The following is a 27,284-nucleotide window of genomic DNA, read 5'->3' on the forward strand; positions in this document are numbered from 1 at the left end:
ATCCTGGATCTCCAGGATCACCCCTCGGCTGTAGGAGGCGCTAAACCGCTGAGCCACCGGGGCTGCCCGAATTGTCCCATGTCCTATGCAACTTCCTAATGTCCCACTGGTCATTTAAGTGGAAAAAATTGTTTATAATTACCTGCACAAAGTACCTTAACTCTGTTATATGTGTAAACACAGTTTTAGTATATACCGAATTATTCAAGAATGCTACTGAAGTGTAAATCAAGGGAATTTTCCTGGCACAAGTGCGGAGCTTTACAAGGAACATATACCATTTCAGGAGATTGTGTCTCTGTAGGCAACAAGCCTGAATCCGTCTATTTGGAGCCACTCAGTCCACAATGATGGCTTCAGTTATATCTTCTCACGTGATCTGGACTGAGCATGTACATGTGGAAATGCAGATTTCTATATAGCACAAATTACTTTCATTTTATTTTCCCTTGATTTTTAAAATTACGTGGGTAGGTGGGATACTATCTATTTCATTTCACCCCTCCCCTGCTTGTGCACATGCTCTCTCTCTCTCTTTCTCTGCTCTCTTTTCTCAAATAAATAAAATATTAAAAAAATAATAATATAGGGACGCCTGGGTGGCTCAGCGGTTGAGCCTCTGCCTTTGGCTCGGGGCATGTTCCCAGGGTGCGGAGATCAAGTTCCGCATCTGGTTTCCTGCATGGGGCCTGCTTCTCCCTCTGCCTGTGTATCTGCCTCTCTCTCTGTGTGTCTTTCATAAATAAATGAATAAATAAATAAATAAATAAATAAATAAATAAATAAATAAATTTCATTCATTTAACAAACATAGACCAAATGCTTGTCATGCATTAGGCGGTATCTAGATGCCAGGGATGTCGACGGGGCATTGCAAAATATTTGTTGTTAAATGGCCTGTTGGTTCTGACACAGTTGAGATTCACTGGTCGTCTAAGCTGACTCCTACACACATCCGAGACACATCTTTTCTCCTCTCTGAGCCTCGGCGTCCTTGCAGACTGAATGAGATGATGCAGCCTCTCACATGTGCCTGCTGAATGGTAGCTGTCAAACACAGTCACTATGTAAATCTATTTCTGTATGGCACAGGTATACTAAAACCCTTTTATCTTTCTTAAATAAATCCTCAAACCCCATTGTCTAGATCTATCTGTATTTTGAGGCTCCTCCTCTCCCTCTCAGCTCTAAGATGTCTAGAATCCTCAGGGATTTATTCAGTCCGAAAAAGCGAGTGATAGGGACCGTGTGTGAGGCCCTGGCTATGGGCCGACCTCACCCCACACCACTCAGGGGCCTGGTCTCGGGCTGCCGTTGTGACTCACCACCGCCACACGATGGCGCTGTTGGGGTTTGGTCCTGGACATTCCGAGTGTCGAGATCCTGAGAGACGCTATCCTTATGCTGGCTCACCTCCCACGCAGCCACTGTCTTCCAAAGCATAATCGCTAAGCCAGGGAGGCAAAACCAAAGAAACAAGTGCCTTTGCATTGTCTGCTCCCTCAGGAGAGATTTGTGCTCTGTAGAGGTCACACTCTTTCCCAACTGTCCAGTCTCTGCCTACATGCTTTTTCTTCAGAGTAGGACCACCGCATCTAAAGGAGCCCCCTCTGTCTCAGAACATTTTACACCTTTCAGCATTTGTCATAACACCTCCTTATTTGCTTATTCCCACTGGACTGTAAACTTCTGAGAGCAGGGATCTTGACTGTCTCATTCCCCTCTGTTTGTTTTAAAGATTTTGTTTATTCATGAGAGACAGAGAAAGGCAGAGACATAGGCAGAGGGAGAAGCAGGCTCCCTGTGGGGAGCCTGATGCAGGACTTGATCCCAGGACCCTAGGATCATGACCTGAGAGGAAGGCAGACGCTCAACCATCGAGCTACCCAGGTGTCCCTCCCCTCTGTTTTTTATCTCCGATGTTTCTGACCCTCAGGGCCATTTTCCCCATTAGACACCACAGGCTTCTGAGCTGTCCAGGGCCTGTGAAAATGTTAGAGTCTAGAAAAAATTTTTTACTGAATCCAAAGTTTTTTTTTTAATTAAAAAAAATTGCTATCTATTTAACTAAATGCCTATAGAATAAGTCATTGTTGAACTTGATATTCATAAATATTTTGGTATAACTGAGAAGGATTTTTGAGTTATAATTTCTCAACCCGAGACCATTTGGAGTATACAGGATGACTGCTTAAAAACGTCACAGCAAATTGTAATTTAAACAAGCTAATTGAAGTCAGAAAATTTCAAAAGCAAAACTGTAACACTCCTTTCAGAAAATTTTTGCAGCAAAGTATTATTTAATATGGGACATAGGTACATTTGGTCATATGTGACAAGATATAAGGTGGGAAACTAAGACCAACAAGGGTCTTGGGTCAAAACGATGATGAAGCCTTGACTCAGTGGATTTGCCCTAGTATTTGTTGAATGCCTGGATGGATGGAGATTCTGGGCTCCAGGTCTTGAGCCCAAACTCTTTTCCTGGAGGTGAATTTATCTCAGAGACCATCTCTCAGCATCAAGTGAGCAGCTATGATCCACCTCCAGGTCTCCCTGGCTGAATCATCAGGCTGAGGGTTAGGGTACTGACCTTTCATGCCTCCACCCCTAAGTGCTCCAAATCTTCATGCATAAATTAATTCATATCCTCCCTGCTTTGTGGCCAAAATCTCAGCAGCTTTGGAGAGAGAGTCTCAAAAGATTCCTGTTACACCCTAATCCCTGAATCACCTTAACTCACTGTCGTGTAACTACAATCATCCAATCACAGTGATAATAACGCATAGCTAGTGCTTACTCTGTGCCCTGTGCTACATCCTTCAAAGGAATTACTTTTTAACTTAAAAAGGTCATCTCCAGGTGATCTGGGGCCTTCAGACCTAGAAGGAGAGGCTGGCATCTTAAGGACTTCCTCAACAGAAACCACTTAAATCTCTGCTTTAGTTAGCCAGCCAGCAAGTTGTTATTTTGGAGGATTTGGTCAAATGAAGTATAGCAATTTAAAACGTGAAACTAGACCCAAGTCTAGGCCAGTACCACCATTTAGGGGGTGGGGGGAGCAAGCATGGGAGTCTGTGTGCAAGGGCTGTAAGAAACCAGTTTGTCCAAGGAAACCCAGCATCTGACAGCATGGGAGGATCATAGGCCCAGCTGTCCAGAGGTGGTGTGGGGTTGGCTGGCGTAGAGACTCTCCTGGGGTGGGTGAATACAGACTTGTGGGAAATGACAGTCACTTGGCCTCCATCTGCTGGGGAGAAGCACAGAGCACACCTATCCCCTAGATGGTCCGACTCTGGTCCAGAGCCTTGGGGTTGGGTTCCCTTGCATGCCCATGGTGTACCCCTCACCCCTCCCTGGGAAGTGCTCTCCTGCCATACTCTTCCCTGTCCCAGTCCTCAGGCTGGCTCCAAACTCCAGGCAGCAATCTCCTTCCCCAGGGGCCAAATCTTGGTCCTCAGCAGGTATCATTCTATAAACATTTCCAAATAACACCTGAGCCAGTCCTGTGCTCCAGGGAGAGCTCTGTTGTCATCAGAGCCTAGCTCCTCTGAGCTCGTGGACTCTGAGATTCTGAGAGATTAATTTGTCTAAGGTCTCTAGCAAAGCTCCCCTAGAGCCTCTGTTCTCTTTCTTTTTTCTAAGATTTTATTTATTCATTCATTCATGAGAGACACACAGAGAGATGCAGAGGGATGCAGACACAGTCAGAGGGAGAGGCAGGCTCCCTGCAAGGAACCTGATGCGGGACTCGATCCCAGGACCCCGGGGATCATGACCTGAGCCAAAGGCAGATGCTCAACCACTGAGCCATGCAGGTGCCCCTAGAGCCTGTGTTCTTGCCCTGAATCATGCTATCTACCCTGGAACCCAACTGTGGGTGCCTCTCTGCATCTCTAAAGCAGGGACTGATGTTGATGTGACAGGGGTTATTGTGAAGAACAAAAGAGTTCATGCCTGTAACACCAGAACAGAGCCTGGCATGTAATAAACCCTTCAAAACATTAATTGTTGTTTTGTGACTCCCTCACACTTTTGTAACTTTTTTTTAGATTTATTTATTTGAGAGAGAGAGAGAGAGAGTTCACAAGCAGGGGAAGGGGCAGAGGGAAAAGGAGAAGCAAGCTCCCTGTTAATCAGGGAACCTGACACCGGGCTCCATCCCAGGACCCTGGGATCATGACCTGAGTCAAAGATAGAAGCTTAGGGACGCCTGGGTGGCTCAGCAGTTGAGTGTCTGCCTTTGGCTCAGAGCGTGGTCCCGGTCCCGGGATCGAGTCCCATGTTGGGATCCCTGCGGGGATCCTGCTTCTCTTTCTGTCTGTGTCTCTGCCTCTCTCTGTGTGTCTCTCATGAATAAATAAATAAAATCTTAAAAAAAAAAAAAAAAAAAGACAGAAGCTTAACTGACTGAGCCACCCAGGTGCCCTTGTGAGCAGCTTTTATTGACTTGTTTACAGAGACGGAGCAGGTCAAGCTGGAGTGGACCTTGTAGATGATCCACAACCACCCTTTCAGTTGACATGTAAACCAAGAGAAGGGATCTGCCGACGTTCTGAAATAGCAGACCTAGAAATAAGGTGCAGGTCACTGCCTTCAAGTAAGCTTGGCTATGCAAAAAGAGTATGAGCCCTAAATTTAGGGGATCCTTGTGAGCATTAAAGGAGAGAATTATGGGAAACTCCCTACCTGGCACAGTGACTTATCCAGCACATAGTTGATACTCAGTAAGGTTGGTTTTTCTTCTTCCCTCAAACACCAGTTACTCTAATCTTTTCACAGAGTTCAGAGGTAAGAGCTGACATAAATTAGGAGACTGGAGAACAGCTGGGAGGGGAGGCACAGTGGGTAGTGGGGACCTCTGGACAGCCAATAGGTACTAGGCCCTGGCAGAGGTAAGTGGGCACCAATGTCAAAAAGAACCTTCTGGTGTCTTGTTCTCCCCCACTCCCTCATGTAGTAACAGAAGGACACAGGCTCTGGAGTCATCCAATCTCTACCAGTTTTTTTTGTTGTTGTTGTTACAACTTTATTGAAATATAATTCACATACCATATGAGTCATCCACTTAAAGTATATAACTTGGGCCACGTGGGTGGCTTAGTTGGATAAATATCTGCCTTCTGCTCAGGTCATCATCCCGAGTCAGGCTCCCTGCTCAGCAGGGAACCTGCTTGCCCTTTCCCTCTGCCTTCTTTCTTTTGCTCTGCTCTCTCTCTCAAATAAATAAAATCTTTGGGGTGCCTGGGTAGCTCAGTCAGTTAAGCATCTTTCTTAGACTCAGGTCATGATCCCAGGGTCCTGATTGAGCCCCACATCGAGCTCCCTGCTCAGCGTGCTTCTCCCTCTCCTGCTCCCCCTGCTTGTGCTCTCTCTTTCTCTGTCAAATAAATAAATAAAATATTTTAAAAAGTATATAATTCAATGGTTTTTAGGATATTCTCAGAATTGTGCAACCATCATCACAATCCATTTTAGAACATTTCCATCATTCCAAAATTAGCCCATTAGTAGTTATTCCCCACTTTCTCTGTCTTCCCCTAGCCCTCAGCAACTACTAATCTACTTTTTCTCTCTACGAATTTGCTCATTCTGGATATTTCATGTAAGTGGAATTATACAATATGTGTCCTTTTGTGCCTGGCTCCTTTCGCTGATCATGTCTTCCAGGTTCATCCATTATATAGTATGTATCAGTCGCCATGGCTTTTTATTGCTGAATAGCATTTGATTGCATGGAGACACTCCATTATGGATAATGCTGCCATGAACATTCATGTGCAAATTTTTGTGCAGACGTATATTTTCATTTCCCTTGGGTGTATCCCTACAAGTTGGAATTGCTGGGTCATGTGATAACTCCGTGTTTATTTTATTTTATTTTATTTATGATAGTCAGAGAGAGAGAGAGAGAGAGAGAGAGAGAGAGAGGCAGAGACATAGGCAGAGGGAGAAGCAGGCTCCATGCACCGGGAGCCCAACGTGGGATTCGATCCCGGGTCTCCAGGATCGTGCCCTGGGCCAAAGGCAGGTGCTAAACCGCTGTGCCACCCAGGGATCCCAATAACTCCGTGTTTAACAGTTTGGGAAACTGCCAGATAATTTTCCACAGCGACTGCCCAGCTTTACATTCCCACCCGCAGTGTATGAGGGTTCCAGTTTCTTCACATCTTTGTCAACACTTGTTGTTGTCTCTTTATTATTGTAGCCATCCTGTTTGTGAAATAGTTTCTCTCTCTCTCTCTCTTTTAAATTTTTATTAAAAAATTTAAAAAAAAAGATTTTATTTATTCATGAGAAACAAACACAGAGAGGCAGAGACATAGGTAGAGGGAGAAGCAGGCTCCTCACAGGGAGCCCGATGCAGGACTTGGTCCCAGGACCCTGGAATCACGCCCTGAGCCAAAGGCAGACGCTCAACTGCTGAGCCACCCAGGCGTCCCTTCTCTCTTTCTCTTTTTTTTTTTTTTAATTTTTTATTTATTTATGATAGTCACAGAGAGAGAGAGAGAGAGAAGCAGAGACACAGGCAGAGGGAGAAGCAGGCCCCATGCACCGGGAGCCTGATGTGGGATTCGATCCTGGGTCTCCAGGATCACGCCCTGGGCCAAAGGCAGGCGCCAAACCGCTGCGCCACCCAGGGATCCCTCTTTCTCTTTTTAAAAAATATTTATTTATTTATTCATGAGAGACACAGAGAGAGGTAGAGATACAGGCAGAGGGAGAAACAGGCTCCCTGCAGGGAGCCTGATGTGGGACTTGATCCCAGGATCCCAGGATCACACGCTGAACCAAAGGCAGATGCTCAACCTCTGAGCCACCCAGGCGTCTGGTGAAATGGTTTCTCATTGTAATTTTGATTTGCATTTCTCAAATGAATAATGACACTGAACATCATTTTATGTGTTTATTGGCCACTTGTATCTCTTCTTTGGAGAAATTTTCTCAAACTGCTTTACCTATTTAAAACTTGGGTTGTCAGGCAGCCCGGGTGGCGCAGCGGTTTAGCGTCGCCTGCAGCCCAGGGTGTGATCCGGAAGACCCTGGATCGAGTCCCACATCGGGCTCCCTGCATGGAGCCTGCTTCTCCCTCTGCCTCTCTCTCTGTCTCTATGAATGAATAAATAAAATCTTAAAAAAAAAAAAGACTTGGGTTGTCTATTATTGAGTTGTAAGAGTTTTCTTTTTTAAGATTTATTTACTTATTTTTATTTATGATAGAGAGAGAGAGAAAGAGGCAGAGACACAGGCAGAGGGAGAAGCAGGCTCCATGCCGGGAGCCCGACGCGGGACTCCATCCCGGGATCGTGCCCTGGGCCAAAGGCAGGCGCCAAACCGCTGAGCCACCCAGGGATCCCGTTTGTTGTTGTTTTTTTTAATATATTCTAGATACAATTCCTTTAGCAGGTATGTAATTTGCAAATATTCCCTATTCTGTAAGTTTTGTTTCACTCATCATCCCATCTTACCCTAATTACCTCCCAAGGCCCCACCTCCAAATATGAGCACATTGAGGGTTAGAGCTTTAATATGAGTCTGAGGAGAACATAAACATTTAATTTACAGCAATGTCTAACTCAGTGGTATTAGGTATTAAGTGAACTTCGTATTTAGTAATTAATAGCTTTTTAAAAAAGTGCAGCCTTGGTAAAATTTTAAATCAATCATTTTTCTAGACATTTTAGGTCCCAGATTGATACTTTCAGTCTAAAATAGCCTAGAAAGTTACAGTTTGGGGTGTGAGGAGCTACAGAAGACATATGTGGATAAGCACACTATTTAAAGAGGATTCCTATGTTTAGCAAAATTTCTGTCAGTGTATGAAAAAAATATTTGCCTCTGGATCTCCACTCAGATGCCCGAAGGCACCTCAAACTTAACCTTTTGAGGGCTCAACTCATCATCTTCCCTCACTCTTGTCCCACCCCACTCCCACAAAACCCTCCATCCTCCCATTTCAAGAAGGGCTCCACCAGAGGCCCAAGCTAGAAACATTTAACTGACTTGAACCACCCAAGGACCCCACCTGTCTATATTGTTTTTGTGGTATCATGGAGCAGATGGTCAGGGGGCATTTGCTGAGGAATACATGGCTTCCCACCACCTACACAATAAAGCCCAAACTCCACCTGGCCCTGCCTCCCCCTCCAGCCTCACTCTTTTCCAGGAACTTTAAAGGCTGTTAATACCAATGTTCTTGTGCTTCCTCCACATACATCACGCTTATGATCCATACTTTTGTTCATTCTAGACTTAGAAATTTTTCTCCTTTGCTACCATGTGCCTGACAACTCCTGCTCAACTTTATAGAAACTAGATCCTGTGTAGGTGTGGCTCTCCCTTACCACTATTCCCCCAGCTCTGTTGAATGCCCTTTTTGTGGGATCCCACTGTGCCCTTTACTTGCTACATTATTGAAATTATCTTCCCCACTAAGCTTTAAACTCCTCAGCAACGGGACTGGGGCTCTCTGTTTTCCTTCCATTTCCTACCTCCCTCCACAGAGAGCACCGGCCCTTGGGAGAGGCTCAGGCAAAGTGTTCTAGATCTGAAAGAATAATGCCAAGAGCCTCAGAGTCACTTCTGGAATCAAGGTGGCTGAGAGCCTGATTTCCTCAGGGCACAGGCAATAATGAAAGTAAAAAATTTGATTATATATGGCTTCATCCTGCAGGCCTTAACTGGGCAGACTTGTTTTCTGTATTTTATGATAAGAAACAGTAAAGTGGTTAAGAGCGTGTACTTCAGAGTCACACCACTGGGTCTGAATTCAGACTACCATGTTCCTAGTTGTGTGACCTTGGGCAAGTCATATAACCACTCTGTGCCTCGGTTTCCTCATCTGGACCTTGAAATGATAGTCATACCTATCTCATTGCATTGCCATGAGGATTAAGTGAATTACTGTGTGTAAAGTGTTTAGAACTGAGTCTAGTGCTTAATAATCACTACATGGATATTAGCTAATCTGATTTAAATTGGCTTTTTTTTTTTTAAAGATTTATTTATCCATTTTGGAGAGAGAGAGGGCACAGCAAGGAGGGTCAAAGGGAAAGGAGAGAATCCCAAACAGACTCCCCGCTGACCTCAGAGCCCAGTGCAGGGCTTGATCCCACAACCATGAGATCATGACTGGAGCTAAAATCAAGACTTGGGGGGATCCCTGGGTGGCTCAGCGGTTTGGCATCTGCCTTCGGCCCAGGGCGTGGTCCTGGAGTCCCAGGATCGAGTCCCGAGTCCGGCATCAGGCTCCCTGCAGGGGCCTGCTTCTCCCTCTACCTGTGGCTCTGCCTCTCTCTCTCTCTGTCTCTCATGATTAAATAAATAAAATCATTTAAAAAAAATCAATATTTAGATGCTTAACCAACTGAGTCACCCAAGTGCCCTTCTTTCTTTTTTTAAGTAGACTCCATGCACAGCGTGGAGCCCTTTAAACTGCCTTTTAAAATAAGCTTTAACAGCAAGTCAACATGAAGGAAAGTGTTTGGTAAATGACAGGACAAGGAAAAGGTGGACCAAACGCCCAAAGCCTCAGGACCAAGAGGGGTGGGGCTGTAGGCTTAGCGGAAACACCTGCGCTCAAATCTGGTCCCCTGCAACACCTGTAGTCTTCAGCCCTTGGTTTCAGCTCTCAGCTTCTCAGCTTCCCAGTGTGGCCAGATCACCCAAAAGCCAATCTGTCTATCCAGAACATAGATGATCAATTTTTTTCTTTTAAGCTGTAGTTTTACCTCTGGCCTTATCCTTGACATTTTATAAACAGATATTACTGATAAAACAACCCTTCCCCCACTTCTACTGCCCTTGCCCCAGCAACTGCCCAGTTCCCTGATCCAACATGTCCCCCAGCCCCTACCATCCTTACGACTGCCTTTGTCCTCATGTCTGCCCCTTTTCTGCTTCAAACAAACCAAAAATACAAATAGGGACTTGAGACACTTTCTGGGGTTTCGCGGTGTCAGAACTATCTTCGTAATATTGCTAAGACATTATTTGCCTTTTCTACCCTCACTCTTTCCTTAGTAGTTTTCCAGAGGCTACATGACCTCTGATATTGTCACAGATGTATGCAGAAACAGGTAGGAGAATCCAGCTATCTCTCATTAAGCCAGACATTTAAAACATTTGCAAAACAGTAAAACTGCTTCACTATGTTTTTTGTTTTGGAAGAGTTACATCTCATAAAAATACGTTATTTCTGTTTATAGTGAGATTAATGTTAATTTAGATAATAAATATATATTTAAATATGCAAATGATGAGCCATCCTTTTAATGCAACAAAGAGATGAGATTTTTCAGCTTTCATGGGCTTGGTCCCTGCTGCTGCCTGGGCAGCAAAAGGGCTGCAGCAAATCATCCCAGCCAAATTGAAGTATTTATATGTCTGATGGCTCTGGCAGGCACAAAACTAAAATGTCTACAAAAATCCTCAGAAATTTAGATAATTGATTTTCATCCCATTACCCTAGAGTCTAGTTTCCCTAGAGGGAGGTAATATAATAACGCCTTCTCTTGCATTGTAAGATTGGTGTGAGGCTTAAATGAAATAACACCCTGGGGTGCCTAAGTGGCTCAGTTGGTTAAGCATCCAACTCTTGATTTCAGCTCAGGTCATGATCCCAGGGTCCTGGGATCAAGCCCCACTTTGGGCTCCATACTGAGTGTGTAGTCTGCTTGTGATTATCTTTGTCTCTGCCTCCACTCATGCTCACTCTCTCAAATAAGATCTTTTAAAACAATGAAATAATATCCTTAAAGCACCTGAGCATAACACTTGGCAAATGGTTCTCAGCACAGATGAGTTTGCCAGAATGGAGTTAGTAGCCTCTGGCTGCATGGAGGCTTGGCAAGGAGCAAGGATCCCCACTGCAGCCAGACAGCTAGGGCCAAGGATTTGAAGTCCCCAGACCTGAGTTTAAGTCGGGAATCCACCACTTCATGAGCAAGTTATATTCAACTGATTCTCACCTGAATGAATGTGAAAAGCACTTTATAGGGGATGCCTGGGTAGTTCAGTGGTTGAGCGTCTGCCTTCAGCTCGGGGGATGATACTGGAGTCTTGGGATAGAGTCCCGCATCAGGCTCCCTGCATGAAGCCTCCTTCTCCCTCTGCCTGGGTCTCTGCCTCTCTCTCTCTCTGTCTCTTATGAATAAATAAAATCTTAAAAAAAAAAAGCACTTTATAAACTTCACCTCTCCCCCTTGCTCTGCCCCACCCGCACTGTTCACCTTGCTTTTCTGGAACACTCCAGGCACCTGCCTTCCATAGAGCTTTATAGCAGGTGTCAAGGAAGGAATCCCCAGTGTCCACGGGTCTTGCTTCTTTCCTCCATCAAGCCTTTGCTCAAACCTTCCCTTCTCAGAGAGGCCTGCACTGACCATCCTAATTAAAACTATATCCCTCAGCCTTTGTTTCCTTTCCCTACTCTTTTTGTCTACAGTACTTATTACCTTCTAACATTTTATTATTCAGCATGCTTAGGTACTATGTCTATGGTTTATGGTCTGTTTCTCCTGAGTAATGAAGATGTTTATGAGGGGTAGAGATCTTTGTTTTGTTCAGTGATATAAATCAAACATAATTTACGTAGTAGGTGTTCAATTAAGTATTTGCTGAATTAGGGAATGGAAAATACACAAGAACTGGTGACAATTGCTTCCCCCAGGGAGGGGAACTGGGATGTGTGAGGTAGAGATGGGAAGAAGACTTCCTTTTCAGTATATATCCTTGTATTCTTTGTACCATGTGCTTATGTTAACTTGTAAAAATATAATACAAATTTTTAGCTCTACCAACAGGATCCAAGAAGTGGAAGTGAGAGCCTGGACCTAACCCCTTCATCTTATGATGGTCCAGGTACTGAGCAGTTAGGTAATTTGTCTGAGGTTACAAAGCCAGGATTTAAATCCATATCTCCTAACTCCAGAGCCTTAGTTTTTTTTTTTTTTTTTTAATGAGAGAGAGAGACAGGGACACAGGGACACAGAGACACAGAGACACAGAGACGCAGGCAGAGGGAGCAGGCTCCATGCAGGAAGCCCCATGCGGGACTTGATCCTGGGACCTCAGGACCACGCCCTGGGCCGAAGGCAGGTGCTAAACCGCTGAGCCACCCAGGTGTCCCTAGAGCCTTAGTTCTTAAGCATCATGCCATAGAACCTCTTGATTTGGGACTCTAATCAGCCAATTTAAATGTAGTTGATAAATGCTAAACTGAGGTGTTTCAAAGGTGAAGGTTTGCCTCTGACATTTCCCATTACAATAAACTCCTACAGATGGTCTCAGTTTTTTGGATGTATGAGATTTTGGCTACATTGTGCATGGCTTGAAATAAATGGCAATATTGGGCTTCTGGGCTTGGAGATTCTTCTATGAGAACTTTACAGTCAAAATAAAGTATTAATCTTAGCCGTTGGTAGTTGGAGGCACAATGTTCCTGAATCCTGCAATCCCAGATAATTTGTCTTCTAAAGTAGTCAAGAGGTCTGAAGGATCTGCTAGGTGTTTGGGGGTGAGGGAGGGATTTGAAGGCACAGAGTAATAGGAGTATTCCCAGGAGTTATTGAAGGCTGGATGCTGAGCTTCTTGAACAGCCCTGGCTGGTGGGAGGCCTTCTGACCCTGTGTCAGGTGGTGGACCCGTTGCTGCTGCTGTAGCCAGTACAGCATCTCCACCTTGTCATGCTTCATCTTATCCAGGTATCGCCGCCCCTTGAAGGTCACTGGCTCACCAAAGATTAATTCAATTTCCTTCAGGAGGGAAACCAAAGGAGCCTGCACCAGATTGATCTTCCTGTGTAGACGGTTGCGGAACTGATTCTCCTCCAGGAAGCTACCCAGGCCCATGTTAGTCTTTTGGAAGAAGCGGTTGGGGTCAGAAGCTTGTCGCTCAAACAATTCTAGTCTCCCCAGCAACATTTCCCGCAGCTGAATGGGCTTCAGGACTTGCTCCCAGGCACTCACTAATGAAGGCAGCTGACTCAGACGGGCATTGGAGCTGTACTTGATGACCATGTCTAGCCGGTCCTTGTCAGGGACCTCAAGCATGGACCACAAGTGCTCCAGACGCTTCTGCAGGTTCAGGATTTTGTAAGGTTCTCCCAGGAGGCTGGTCCTCTTAATTCCTAGCCTGTGCCTTAGCACTGTGTTCCAATCCCACTCTCCTGGCACAAAGTCTGGCTCTTCATCTTCCAGCAAGGGAGGTGGGTATTGAATCTTTAGGGACTCTCTGACAGGGCCTATGGCCTCCCCAGGACCTTCCTCTTCATACATTTGGAAGATGACATGGAGAAAATCTGTCTCCTGGTTGGTGAGGTACTTGAAATAGTCACCCACAGACAGGGTGGTTTTCCACCAGTTCATCCATGAGGCTTTGTTTGACCACTTCTCCCAGCCTTTGTTTGCTTGGAGTGATGTGAGGGAGATTATCTTCTCAGAGGAGGGCTGTAAAATGTTTGTTCTCTGGGAATAAAATCCTGCTAACTTGGGATTGATGACGCGATACTGTTTTTCTTGATGTAGCAAGGCTGAGGACAGGAAGGTCGACCAGTCTTTATTGGCTGCAGGCTCAACCAGGGGTCCCTGGTCAAAAGAGAAGTGGTCAGGAGAGACACGGCTCATCAGCTCCTTGTAGACCTCACTGATGTTATTGCCAACAAAGCAACCAATATCCATTTCCTCGATAAGTTTGGGTTCTAGTTCACCAGCCAGGTGGTTGTATAGGACTCCGGCCCCATCAACATGGAAGGAATCCAAAAAGTTTCTCTCAGAGACCTGCACAGCAGCTGCCTGAACCACAGCCTGATTCTTTAGCTTCAAACTAACAGTCACTGGCTGTGGTTGAAGTGGAATGGACTTGAGGCATTGGGGGCCCCACTGCCCAGTGGCTTCTTCCTCTTCAAGGCTTTTTAACGTTCTCTGCAGTTCCTGCATGTGATGTGCTGCAGCTGGGCGGCGGGTCAGGGCTCCCAGGAGCAGGGGCAGGCCCGAATCCAATGGTAAGTATTGAGTCCTCTCCAATTTCATGTTCTTTATCATCTGCTTCAGGTCTTCAGCCACCATGTCCCCTGCCAGCTCTGTTTTGCTTCCTGGAACCAGAACCAACGGGGTTATGGGGCGAGAGGGGAGTGGAGGAAGGCCCAGCTCATCTGCCAGCTTCCAGCCCTCACGTAGGGAGGGCATGGATTGGCCTCTCTGTTGTTGGGAGTAGAAGGGCAAGTGGGAAGAGGTGGAGGGAGCCTGGCTGGCGGGAGTCACAGAGTATTTGGGAAGTGACACAATCTGTGTGGAACTGAAGTCGCTTTCTCTTTTCTTCTGCATGGAGGACAGCCACTGGAGAGGCTTTTTCCTCTTCAGCTGGGGGATAGACTTCACTTCCTTCACTGGATCCAGTTCAGGCTCATTGAGAAACTCCCGTGGGCGGCTAAGTTGGATGAGGTAGTTTAGGTTGAGGTTGCAGCTTGGTGCTTGGGCGAAGCTGGTGCTGTGAAGCCATTGAAAAGGGAAAAGCTTGAAAGCCCCAGTAGGGCCTACTGGGCGCAGCTTATGCATGCCACCGTGGGCCTGTTCTATCTTCAGTAGGGTGAGGAAGTCGGCAAACAGGGAACGGTAGACCTCAGGACTGGTAAGAAAGATTGTGCAGTCCCTGGCGAGGCCGGCGGTCAAACGCGTGAGTGTGGCTGACTCAGTGAAGACTCCGCTGGTGGTGGACATGGTCTTCAGCAGGTGCAGGTATCGTAAGAAGAGCTGCTCGCTGCTGAGCAGTACGTATACCTGGAGCCGCTTCCGCAGTTTCTGGTTGTCCAAATGGCTCAGACTAGGTTCAGTGGGAGGCTCCTGCCAGCTGCACTTTAACTCGTTCAGGATGACCTCAATGAAACGGAGTCGGCCTTTGGTAGGCACGCGCACCGACCGCCCACTGTTGGCCAGCCGCTTGGCCACTTGACGGCACAGCGACGCCACCGTCAGCCGTGAGACTGGCAACGGCAACAGCATCGGGGCCTCCGGCGGGAGGGGCTTCTGAGATTCTGGGCACGTCGCCTTGCGGGGGAAGAGCGACAGCGGACACAGCAACCGGTGGTAAAACCGCTGGAGGTCGGGTTCCGGTTCGGTGGGCTCCATCTTTGCGCGGCGCGGGAGGGCTGAGTCAAAGACGCCAAGAGGTTACTAAGGCAACCAGGCGCCGGATGGTCCGAGTGCGCCTGCGCAGCCAGTGCCTCCCTCCCAAAGAGTGACGTAAGAGGGGAGGGCCTGACGTGCGCGCGCACCAGGAGGCTGAGCAAAGTGTGGCTTCCGAAGCTCCGCCTCCCCGCGACGGAGTTAGGGGTTTGCCCGGCGCTACCTCAGCGCCGCGGCAGTTCAGGTCCTCGGGCCGGTGACGGGGTCCGGGATGGCTTCGGACTCCGAGGACCGCGGGACCGCCTGCACGGTGAGGGTCGAGGCCTCGTGTGGGAGCCTCTCTGGGCAGAGAGCCTCGGCCCCTAGGATGATTGTTAACGCAGGAAAAAGGGAAGGAGTAGGCACCTGGGGCGGGGCCTGGGGCCTCCGCGGGAAAGGGTGCGAGATTAGCAGAGTCCTTGGCCTTAACTTTGGGGAGTTGGGGGATTGGACCTGGAACGATCACGACTGATAATGAGGGCACTTGAGAATGGGTCACGTGAGAAAGATTTGCCCTCTCCAGGCTTTTTGGGGTGGTCATAGGGGAGGTGAAACAGGGTCACGCAAGGTAGGGGGTCCCCTCGACTCTCATCAGCCTGTCCCTGCCGGCCTTGCAGCTGGAGTTCACAGTGCAGATGACCTGTCAGAGCTGCGTGGACGCGGTGCGCACGTCCCTGCAAGGGGTGGCAGGTAAGAGCCAAAAACTTGTGCAGACAGTCTGGAAGCCTCTAGAAGGAGCGGCAAATCTCTTAGAACAACACCACTCTCATTTACAGATGTAGAAATTGAAACCCAGAGATAGAAAGGAATGTCCTCAGAGTCACAAAGGGACCCAGAGGCAGAGTCTAGATCTCAAGCCTGCCTTGCCAGCGCTCTCTACAGGCTCTGACACACTGGGACCTCTCCGGCACCCAGGGAGTGAGGAGCTAGGCTGAGTATAGAAAGCCCCACCTACAGAGGGAGTTCCCGGATAGCAAGCAGCTTTTGCTTGTGAAACAGCATAATCTTGACAAAGCAAACAGCAGCCCTGGCCATGTTCCATCCTAGGCAGCTCCCAATTCTTATAAGCCAGCTAACTGGTCTGGAGGTGACCTTGCACAATCAGAAATAACTGAGAAGGCAGAACTACCAGCATGGCACTGGGAATTGGCCTCCTTTGATTCCGTTAAATATTTGTCCAGGCCTTCAGCAGGTATGGACTATAGACTGAGGGCTTTTTAGGGAGAAGGGTTCACAGGTGTTTCAGACACAGTCCCTGCCCTCAGGTGACGATGAGCATGCAAGCATTGCTCATGGAAGAGCAGTTCTTGAAGGATATGAGATGAGATAGGTTCTAAGCTGGGACAGTGGTGGCACTTGTCCAGTACAAGGGAGCAGTAGTGGATAAAGGTATGTGCCCTAGAGTCAGACTGCATTGAAATCCCTTCTTTGCCACTTAATGGTGCTTAGATTTCTTTCTTTCTCTCTCTCTCTCTTTTTTTTTTTTTTTTTTTTTTTTTTTTTTTTTTTGGTGCTTAGATTTCATGCATGTTGCTATTTTTTGCCTTTTTCTTCAGTGTTTAAATGGGCATGATAATGGAAGCTACTCTGGAGGATTGTCATGAAGCGTGAGTTGGTTAATATGTGTGTAAAGCACTTTAGAAACTTCTGTGGCATGTAGTGAGAGCTCACTAAATTTTAGAAATTATGAGGAAGGACTATAGGTAGCAGTCTGGGCAGAGGCATTTGGGGACAGATTTTGAAGCAGAGAGAGACAGACAGAGATTTGCCCTCTCCAGGAGGCCTGGGACTTTGGGGAAGAGGGTTCCTACTCTTCTAGGAATAAATGGGAGTTGCTCCCAGCCCAAGGCAAACTTCGATGAACTCTTATCACTCAGCTTAGAGTTCCCTGTGGCCTTATGTTTTCTTTCTTACCGGGCTTTGAGCTAAGCAAGGGCTGGCCTGACCACACTCTACACAAGCCACCCTGAACCTTGCTCACCTAGGCAGAGCCAGCCTTTTTCTTGGTTCAGATGCAGTTCTAGAGTTCAGGAAGTGCACAGCTCCTTGCAACTACAAGGAGCTGCCCCATGGGTCCCTCTCACTGGAGGAGCAAAGAATCAGCTCCTAGGAGACCCTAGAACAGGAACCCACCTGTGTGGAAATCAGTCCATCAGAAAGTCTTGTCTTATCTGCTGTATATATACAATATACTCAGAATTTAGCCTCTCTTTTTCCATACTTTGGCCTTCACATAAATCCAAGCCACCTTACTTCTTCCTGACCCACACGAGAACCTCATCTGTGGGCTTCCCATTGCCTCTGTTGCCTCCTCCAATTGTTTTTCCATATAAAAGCTAATGTGATTTTTAAAATCATACCTTAGATTATATCACTGCCCTGCTCATTTAAGGTTTTAATAACCCTCTGAAGTAGGTAGTATTATCTCCATTTACAGATGAGGTAACTGAATAGAAAACTCAACAGAAAGATTGAGTAACTTGTCTAAGGCTATACAGCTTGTATGTGACAGACTCTGTGTGACATACTCATGATTTCAACTCCAGAGTCCACACTGTACATTGTGCCTTTTCCCAGTGGCCTCCCATTGCATTAAAATTAAAATGCAGATTCTTTCCCTTTGGGCTTTGTTTGCCTAGTCTCCGCTTATAGCTTCCTCTCTTACTATTCTGTTTACTCCCTGCTTTAGTCACACTGCCCTTCTCTTAGAACATGTCAGTGCTGTTCCCTCTGCTGGAATGCCCTTACCTTACATTCAGGTTTTTGCTTAGAAGCTCAGAGAGACCTTCTTTGACCAGCCTATGTGGGGGCCCCATTTGTTTCCTAACCCTATTTCATCGATCACACCTTTCAGTATTTGAACCTTTTTTTTTTTTCCTTTTTAAAGATTTTATTTATTTATTCATGAGAGACAGAGAGAGGCAGAGACATAGGCAGAGGGAGAAGCAGGCTCTTCTGGGGAGCCTGAACCCGGGATCATGACCTGAGCCAAAGGCAGATGCTCAACCACTGAGCCACCCAGGTGCCCCTTTGAACCTCTCTTGTGTGTATATTTGACTTTTGTATTTCTACATCAGAGTACATACTATTTCATAGGGCAGAGATGTTGCCTGACTTGTCTACTCTGCTTCCACTGCCTGGAACATGGCATGTGATGGGTACTTAGTGTATGCTTGTTAAATGAGGTGAGCAAGCAAAGTTTCTCATACTGTGTGGTTCACTGGGCCTTGGGAGCCCCTGAAAATCAGCCTTGGGGGTTCAAGCTTACTTTCTTGGGGCAAAGGGACTGAGTGTCAGTTTTTGGGTTGGACAGGCTGCCTTCCAAACTTTGTGACCTCAAGCCAGGTGTGTCACCCTCTCACCTCATTCCTCACCTGCCAGATGAGAACCATATCATCACCCTGATGTGTGTAAGGCAGAGCACAGCTCTTGGCATCTCCTGGAGGGTCAGACCAACAAGAGTTCCCCCATCATCCTCTCTTTACCCTTTTTGCAGCCACCAACATCCAGAGGTATCCCTACGTTGACCCAGAGCTCCCAATGCTGCATCGGTTGCCTGGTGGCTCAAGATAAAATTTTGTGTGAAGTGAGGACCGGTTGGATAACATGGAGGGTTTTCGTCTCACAGAATCACCCTGTACTTGCCGGAGACGGGCTATGTGTGTTAATCTGATGTCTTACAGATTCTGCCCCTCCCCCAACAGTATCACTGCTGCTGCAGGGGATCTGAAGAAACAAGCCTGTGGAAGCTTTTGTAACCATATACCAGATATTCCTGTCTTTCAGATGCCACCTGCCCCTAATAGCATTTCCCAGTTTTGCCTTGTTTTAAGCCAGAAGAAATCCGAACCTTTCCCATACCTTGGGGATTGTTATTCCAGTCTCTGCCTGGTGGTTAATCCAGGCATAGTCTGGCTCCTCTGTTGCTCTACAGGGTAAAGCCCAAGGGAGCCATGGGCAGTCTAGAAGGCAAAGGTAAGACCATTTCATGCTGTTGACATGGTGCCCTATAGAACGGAACACTACACTGACTGTTGGTGATGCCTTCATCTTTGGTTTCCCTCCCCCGTATTCTTTTTTTTTTTTTTTTTAAGAATTATTTATTCATTCATGAGAGACACAGAGAGATAGAGAGGCAGAGACACAGGCAGAGGGAGAAGCAGGCTCTTTGCAGGAGCCCAATGTGGGACTTGATCCCGGGTCTCCCAGGATCAGGCCCTGGGCTGAAGGCGGCGCTAAACTGCTGAGCCACGGAGGCATCCCAAATGCATGCTGGGCATGGAAGAGGCCAGGGTCATGGAGGAGGCCAGGGTCAGGAAAAGCACTGGTCCTTGTGCTCAGGGAGCTAGCAGGCTTGATGGCCCTCAAAGGTGAGCATGTGTCAGAATCATCCTGCCGTCTGTGGGCACACAGGTTGACATCGGGGATTTGGAGGGCAATTGAGACATGTAACTTTTGAACCTGACCTTTGCGGAGCACACGGGGCCCCTGCACTCACAGAGGGTTGTCATTATTACAGCATGAGTTACTCGGGGAAGAGGAAGCTTCTATAGGAGGGCACAGGAGGGGTCCCAACCAGCCTGGAGGGTAGGGGCTGCTTTTCAGGGTGAGCAGGATCTGGGTAGGCTCCAGAGCTAGGCTGCCTGAGATGATTTCCAGTTCCACAATTTACCACACTGTGCCTTTGAGCAAGGTTCTTAAATCTCTCTCTGCCTCAATTTTCTCATCTGTAATATAGGGACAGTAGTACCCACCTCACAGGTTTACTTGGGTGTCTAATGAGCTAATATGGGTAAAGTGCAAAAAAGCCCCCAGTGCACATGCAGTAGATGTTAGCTCTCATGATGATGGGGATAGCTCAGCCCTCCCTGTTTTGGATGTGCGTAACAGCATTATTGGCATGTAATTCAAATATAAAATATATCCATTTTAAGTGTAGAATTCAGTGGTGGTTAAAATGTTCAGAGTTGTGCAGCCATCACCCCTATCACTTGTACATTTCAGCCCCTCACCTGTGTTGGACATTGCATCCACAAAGGCATCATGTAATATGTGGTCTTTTGTGAGTGGCACTCACTTAAAATCATATTTTCAGAGTGCTTCCCTGTGGTAGCATTACGAGCAGTTCATTCCGTATCTTTTTATGGCTGAGAAATAATGGATACACATTTTCTTTATCCTTTTATCAGTTGAATTTGGGTTATTTTCACCTTTTGGCTATCATGAATAATGGACTGTTTTATTATTTTTTTAAAGACTTTATCTATTTGACAGAGAAAGATAGCATAAGCAGGGGGAACAGGAGAGGGAGAGAGAGAAGCAGGCTCCCCGCTGAACAGGGAGCCCAATGTGGGGCTCCATTCCAGGACCCTGGGATCATGACCTGAGCCAAGATGCTTCACTGACTGAGCCACCCAGGCGCCCCAATAATGGACTATTCATTGATGGCCCACTTTTATAAAAATATCTTAAAATAATTATCTATGTTTCTTAGTATGGGACATGATAAGGAAAAACAATAATCCTGGGGGTAAGGTGGCCTTCTCCTCCTTTTATTTATAAAGATACAGGCTCAGAGAGGTTGAGGGCCTCACACACCCAGAATGCGACTTCTGAGCTTGCCTCTAGCCACAGGAAGGTTGGCGAAGATGAGAATGGGAAATTAAACATTCTGTACCTCTCTTCTCCGCTCCCAGCACAGGGGTGTCGGCCCTCTGCTGCCTTTTCCCCTCTCTTTCCCTCCAGGCATCCAGAGTGTTAAAGTGCAGTTGGAAAACCAGATGGTCCTGGTGCAGACCACCCTGCCCAGCCAAGAGGTGCAGGCCCTTCTGGAAAGCACAGGGCGGCAGGCAGTACTCAAGGGCATGGGCAGTGGCCTCCTGCGTGAGTAGCTACTCTGGTCCTGGCCTGGGCCTCTCTGGGAGGGAGGTGGCCTGGAGCTGGTACACATCTAAACTATAGGATTTGGGGACTTGGGGTTTGAGTGGTTTTGGGGAAGGCATGAAAGTTATGCAGAGCTCTCTCCTTGCTCTTTCTGAGCTGATGAAGGTGTGGGGCTAGCTGAGGTGGCGAGCCAGCCTGGGTATCTGATACCTTGCAGAGAATCTGGGAGCAGCAGTTGCCATTCTGGAGGGCCCTGGTCCCGTGCAAGGGGTGGTGCGCTTCCTACAGCTGACCCCTGAACGCTGCCTCATTGAGGGGACCATCGATGGCCTGGAGCCTGGGCTGCATGGACTCCATGTCCATCAGTTTGGAGACCTCACCGGGAACTGCAACAGGTGAGTCATATGTAACTTCCCCTATGGCGTCTTCATCCCTGTACTCGTGCACCCAAGATTCAGCCACCTGCACACACTTTGATGCTTGGTCCTCATGGGTACTGTGATGCACATATATGTTGGCCCTGTCTATAGACGAGGAAACTGAGGCTTAGAGGGTTCAATGACTTGTCAGAGGCCCCAAGGCATATAAATGGTGGGGTGGGATTTGAACTCAAATCTGACCTTCATGCTCCTGCTCATAGCCACTTTATTGCCTCTGAGGTGGAAGCAACTCATAGACACAGAAGGGCTGGTCCCCGTGTCACAGTGTTTGTCGTGCTGTGATGCAGTTTGTTGCTTACTCATCTGTGTCTCCCCTGAAAGCTTATTGAGGGCAGGACCCACATCTGATTCTTCTTCATGCCCTCAACCTAAAACCTGGCGCAGAGCGAGTCTGTTTGTTGAGTGAGTGAATGAAATAAATATAGTTAAAGTGAGAGAGTGGGTCAGCTGACCTAGGAGCCAGTGTCTTCCTGCCTACCTGCTACCTTTTCTTCTTAGCTGCGGGGACCACTTTAACCCTGATGGAGCATCTCACGGGGGCCCTAAGGACTCTGACCGGGTAAGTAACCATCTGGGTGAGGCTTAGGCTACTACAAGAGGGCCCCAAGCCTCAGGCAGGGGAGGCCATTCCTAGGGCCTTAGCATGAGATTCCTTTTCAGTGAGGTCCTCTCGCTTTATTTTGTTCTGTTTAAAAACATTAACCCTTTCTGTGGTCATGGCCTGCCCCCTAGGGACTCACAGTCCTGTGGGGAAGATCCCTGAGAACCCTGTGGTTGCAGGGCAGTGAGATGATCCTTGCAGGAGCCTGCAGGGAGCCCAGAGTAAGCAGTGACCCAGCCTGAGCCCAAGCACATGGGCAGTGGGAGAAAGCTTCCTGGAGAAGCTGAAGGTGTGGAAGTGGAAGATCTTATCTGAACTAAAAAAAAGGCAGTTCCTGATGGTACAGCTCCTGGCCTGGAGTTTCACTTTTCACCAGAGAATTGTTTCCCTGTCAGCAGTGAGTTGCATGCTGCCTTGGTTTTTGCTTCTCTGAGTACTACTTGTTCTGTTACTTCACATTTTGCTGTACGGTGACTCAGTGCTTTCCTTAGGTAAACTTAGTTACTTTTAATGTTTTGATCCATCACAGAATGTTTCAAATGTTCCAAAGTACAGAAACTTGTCCCAAACTCCTGTGTCCCTATCACCCACTTTCTTTCTTTCTTTATTGTTTTTTTTTTTTAAATATTTTATTTATTTATTCATGAGAGTCTCACAGAGAGAGAGGCAGAGACACAGGCAGAGGGAGAAGCAGGCTCCATGCAGGGAGCCCGATGTGGGACTCGATCCAAGGTCTCCAGGATCAGACCCCGGGCTGAACCACTATCACCCACTTTCAACAGTGACCCAACTTATGGCCAATCCTGTCTCATCTATACCTCCTGCCTTTCTCTACTATTATTTTAAAGCAAATCAAGATAACATTTCATGTAATTAAGGTAGAGGGTTTTTTGACAAGAAACCCAGTATTGCCACAGAGAATGGAAAACCAAGACTTGTAGCCATAAGAGCAGGCTCATTTTAAAGTGGAGGCCAGGAATCCCTGGGTGGCGCAGTGGTTTGGCGCCTGCCTTTGGCCCAGGGCGCGATCCTGGAAACCCGGGATCGAATCCCACGTCAGGCTCCTGGTGCATGGAGCCTGCTTCTCCCTCTGCCTGTGTCTCTGCCCCTCTCTCTCTCTCTGTGTGACTATCATAAATAAAATAAAAAAAAAATAAAGTGGAGGCCAAATAAATGGTAGTAGAGTTCTGTATTTTGGCCTGCAAGGTCTGGGGATTAAGGAAGGCCCTCATTGTCGTTGTCATTTTGTCATTGTCATCGTCTTCGTCTTCTTCTCCTTCTCCTCCTTCTCCTTTTAAGATTTATTTATTTATTTATTTGAGAGAGAGAGAGAGAATGAGCACAGGGGAGGGGCAGAGGGAGAGAGAGAATCTCCAGCAGACTCCCTGCTGGGCACCGAACCCACGACCCTGAGATCATGACCTGAGCCCCCAAAACCGAGAGTCGGATGCTGAACTGACTGAGCCACCCAGGCGCCCCTGTGGTACATGTTTCTTACTTCATGTGCCTGATTTTTTTTGGACTTTTGATAGCTCTGTTACATTGCCAATGGTCAGAAGTTTGACTCCTTTCCCCTCTCACCCTGGGAAGTTGGAGAAGGGTTTTTGTTGGGTCCCCTGTGCAGTGCTGTGTTTGTACTCAGTGTAACAATTTATTGCTATGCGTCAAATTACTCCAAACTTGGGGTTTTAAAACAACAAGAATTCATCTCAGTTTGCTCTGGAGCAGGAACCTGGATGCAGCATAGCTGGGGGCCCTTTGCTTAGGGTCACTGTAATCAAGGTGTTGGCTGGGGCTGCAGTCATCTCAAGGCTCATGTTGCGGTTGGCAGGCCTCAAGTCCTCTCTGGCTGTTGGCCAGGGACATCAGTCCTTTGGCACATGGGCCTCTTCATAGGGTGGCTCACAACATAGCAGCTAGTTTTCCCTCATAGCAAGTGCATGAGAGAGGGCATCTAAGACTGAGCCAAACTGTTCTCTTTTTGTAGCCTAGTCTAACAAGTGACACTAGGTCCAGCCCACCCTCAGTGGAGGAGCACACAAGGATGTAAATACAGGGAAGGTGCATCGTGGAGGCTGTTGTCCTCATGGAGCCCTGAAAGGTGCTGCACAGAAATTAAGCAGGTGAAGAACAGAGAGTGAGAATGTCAGGCACAGCAGAGAAAACTCCTTAGGCAGAGCCCCTGAGGCATGAACCAGCAAGGAGCATTCAGGAACTGGTAGCACTGTGTCTCTTATGCAGTAGAGATCAGAAAGGTAAGAGACTGCCTTGCCATCTGTGCCTTGGCCTGCTGTGGCCTGGGCCCCTCTCGGGGCAAAAAACTAGAAGGGGCTGGAGCCAGCTGCTCTACTGTCCCCAAGTCCTTGACAGGGGTAGAGTAACATCTGGACTGTCAAGGCCACCTGTGATGGCTGACAAGTTCCTTTGGGATTTCTCCATCTGTTTTTGCCCAGTTGGAAGTGAATTCAGTGTGGGGATTTACGCCAGAGCCTGGTTGTCCCTTTGCACATCTAAATAGTCTCCAAGCCGCCTTCTCTTCTCTTGCCTCCCCCCCAGTCCTGCCTATTCATGCACTGTGCTAGAGGGATTGCTCCAAAGCACAGAGTAACCATGGGATGCCCCTGTCCACAGCCGTTTTTGGTTCCCCAGTGCCGGAGGATAAATAGGCCCAGCCCAGCCTCTTGGTGTGACATTCAGGGCCCTGCGGTCCAGTTCCATCTGTCCGAGTGCAGGGGAGGGAATAGACCATGCTCTTGGGTCACTCCTCTGAGCCACACTGCCAGGCTGCTCACTCCCTCAGCACAGTCCTCAAGATGTTCCTCAAGGCTCAGTATCGCCTCCCCTGCCTTGATCTTTCTACCATAAAGGCTACCAATGCAGGGTAACAAAACGCCAGGTGTAAGCAACAGATTTCTCTCTGGAAAACAAGATGTGGCGCTTCTTGCCGCTTCTCAGCCCCATCACATAGGGGCATCACCCATGTGCATCAGCCCACACTGGTACAGGCACTTGTTTCTGCCTAAAATATCCAATCAGAGACTATTTATTTGCACAGATGTGGGTCTCTGTGACATTCCAGTAAGATCCAGTCATCAGAAAACCTACTTACTGCTATACTTAGTGTGCGTTTCATAATCACTGGTCTGTTCTATGTCTATCTCCCCACCATGCTTCCAGCTCCTTGAGGGTGGAGACTGCATGTGCTCCTGACCCCCGTGCCAGTGGAGTAGGTCTGATGTACAAGATGCTCAGTAGATGTGTTAGGACATTTTGTATTACTTTAAAAGGGGGAAGGGAGAACAGAGGCTGAGCCAGCTTCTAGGGGGTGGGACAGGTCCCCTGCTCCTTGTGTTTCTTTCTGTTCCTGGAGGCTAGGAGTCAGGGAGGGATGCTGGCTGCTTCCTGTGGTCAGGAAGCCAAGTCTAGCCAACTTAAGCCCAGGGGAATTGTAGACTGCCAAGGGTTAGTGTCAACAAGAGGTTGGAGAACTGAGCTAGCTTCTGAGGCTGAGATGCAGGGAGGGCAATAGCCTTGCAGGGGAAACAGTCTGGTCCAGTGGGCATGATTTCCTAGGAAGGGTGTTGCTGTCCAGGATTTCAGTTCCTGGGCCCGTTCCTTGTGTCCTAGGCCATCCCTTTATCCTACCACACTGTACCCAGAGGAAGACATTGATATTTGGGGGAAGGGGAATTAGATCCTGGGAAGCTAGAAGTCAGCAGCTGTGTCTCACGTGGCCCTCTTCTCTCCCTTGGGTCTCATTGCAGCACCGTGGGGACCTGGGGAATGTCCATGCTGGCACTGATGGCCGAGCCATCTTCAGGATAGAGGATGAGCAGCTGAAGGTAAGCTGGAAAAAAAAAAAAAGTGGGGACCTCTCCTAACAGATCCACTATCTGAGGCTGTTTTCTGCCCTCATAGGTATGGGATGTGATTGGCCGAAGCCTGGTCATCGATGAAGGAGAAGATGATCTGGGCCTGGGTGGCCATCCCTTATCCAAGGTCACAGGAAACTCAGGAGAGAGGTACGTGATGCCACCTGCAGCAGGAGGCTCTGCTCTGCCAATGTGGTGCATGGGCAACTCCAGGGGAGCCCAAACCAGTGCCCAGAGCCCACTCCTGACCACACATTCTTCCTCAGGTTGGCCTGTGGCATCATCGCACGCTCTGCTGGCCTTTTCCAGAACCCTAAGCAGATCTGCTCCTGTGATGGCCTTACCATCTGGGAGGAGCGAGGCCGGCCCATTGCTGGTGAGGGACGAAAGGAGCCAGCCAAGCCCCCTGCCCACCTCTGAACATGGCCTCAGCTTCGGGTTTGTTCTCCCAGCTGTGCACTGTCTACTTCCAGAGAGAGGGGAGGGAGGCCCTGCTTGCCCAGTCCTAGGAGGACTTGGGTACAGGGTGTGAAGGTTGCTGTGATGTTCCCTTGCAAATTAAAGTTTTATTTTCCTACAGAACTTTGGGTTTTGTCCGTGTCCCAATGTCCCTCTATGGGCTTTGTGAACACAGGCCTTCTGCTTCTCCTGTTCTTGTGAGCCACCTTTTGGCTTTGGAGCCAAATAAAACTGGATTCAAATCTGTGTACCTACTGAGGGCAACCTCCTCATCAAGGTCACAGGCAGGGACACAGCACTCATATCTCTGCCAGAGAAGATCCTGTTTTAGTTTCTCCCCGTGGTTGGGCCTGTAATATGGGAATATGGGAGCTGCAGGTGGCCCTCTTCTCCCTGCCTTGTCAACTGAGTATCAGAAAACACCTGTCTGCTGAGAAGAGGGAAGAGGCAGATGCTCAGGGGGAATCTAAGAGTTGTTTGATAATGTCAGATGCCCCAGAGAGCCCACTCTGGGCCTTTCCTGTGGCTAGCCACTCCCTGACCTGGGGTTTAAGAGGCACTCCTCGATTTTCCTAGTGCATCCCCTCCTCCTGCTTTTAAAATTAATTTGGCTTTAGTTGATTTTTTTTCTTATTCTTAATAATCTTAATTAATTTAATACATAAAGTGTTCAGTGCAGGACTTGGCACACAGGAAGTTAAGGGAACAGTGGCTCTGCTTCTGAGGCCAAATGGGGCTCCTGGAGGCTGCCCCAGCTAAGCCCCCCTCTCCAGGGATGGCTGGTATCCAGGGACTAATGTGTGGGGCCAGGGATTCTGGGCCTCCCCACTTACCATTTTGTGCCCCCGTCCTGACCCTCCGCTGGACTTTG

The 27,284-nt window shown here is 47.9% G+C and overlaps 2 protein-coding genes across 7 annotated transcripts; one reads left to right on the forward strand and one right to left on the reverse strand.

Moving 5' to 3' along the window:
• Nucleotides 1–11,974: 11,974 nt before the first annotated feature.
• Nucleotides 11,975–15,173, reverse strand: CCDC87 (coiled-coil domain containing 87). Its single transcript, XM_077862537.1, has one exon. The coding sequence runs from the start codon at nucleotides 15,120–15,122 to the stop codon at nucleotides 12,501–12,503; it is 2,622 nt and encodes an 873-aa protein (XP_077718663.1). The 5' UTR covers nucleotides 15,123–15,173; the 3' UTR covers nucleotides 11,975–12,500.
• A 76-nt stretch (nucleotides 15,174–15,249) lies between these two features.
• On the forward strand, nucleotides 15,250–26,536 carry CCS (copper chaperone for superoxide dismutase). 6 transcript variants are annotated; one of them, XM_077862538.1, is made up of 9 exons: nucleotides 15,250–15,429; nucleotides 15,754–15,848; nucleotides 19,093–19,133; nucleotides 20,904–21,041; nucleotides 21,259–21,436; nucleotides 21,980–22,040; nucleotides 25,847–25,924; nucleotides 26,001–26,104; nucleotides 26,221–26,536. In XM_077862538.1, exons 1-9 carry the CDS (start codon nucleotides 15,391–15,393, stop codon nucleotides 26,372–26,374), a joined length of 888 nt encoding a protein of 295 aa, XP_077718664.1. In that variant the 5' UTR covers nucleotides 15,250–15,390; the 3' UTR covers nucleotides 26,375–26,536. The 6 variants fall into 6 exon arrangements, with proteins under 6 accessions (XP_077718664.1, XP_077718665.1, XP_077718666.1 ...); XM_077862539.1 differs by lacking the exon at nucleotides 19,093–19,133 and having other exon boundaries at nucleotides 15,254–15,429; nucleotides 15,776–15,848; XM_077862540.1 differs by lacking the exon at nucleotides 19,093–19,133 and having other exon boundaries at nucleotides 15,279–15,429.
• The last annotated feature ends 748 nt before the right edge of the window (nucleotides 26,537–27,284 follow it).

This window comes from Canis aureus, chromosome 21 (assembly GCF_053574225.1).
Source record: "Canis aureus isolate CA01 chromosome 21, VMU_Caureus_v.1.0, whole genome shotgun sequence".
Classification (NCBI taxonomy): domain Eukaryota; kingdom Metazoa; phylum Chordata; class Mammalia; order Carnivora; family Canidae; genus Canis; species Canis aureus.

Coding starts and splice junctions, on each gene's coding strand:
- CCS (XM_077862538.1), top strand. CDS start 15,391: ATGGCTTCGGACTCCGAGGACCGCGGGACCGCCTGCACG. Junction 15,430..15,753: donor ACCGCGGGACCGCCTGCACG/GTGAGGGTCGAG, acceptor GACTCTCATCAG/CCTGTCCCTGCCGGCCTTGC. Junction 25,925..26,000: donor TAGAGGATGAGCAGCTGAAG/GTAAGCTGGAAA, acceptor CTGCCCTCATAG/GTATGGGATGTGATTGGCCG.
- CCDC87 (XM_077862537.1), bottom strand. CDS start 15,122: ATGGAGCCCACCGAACCGGAACCCGACCTCCAGCGGTTTTACCACCGG.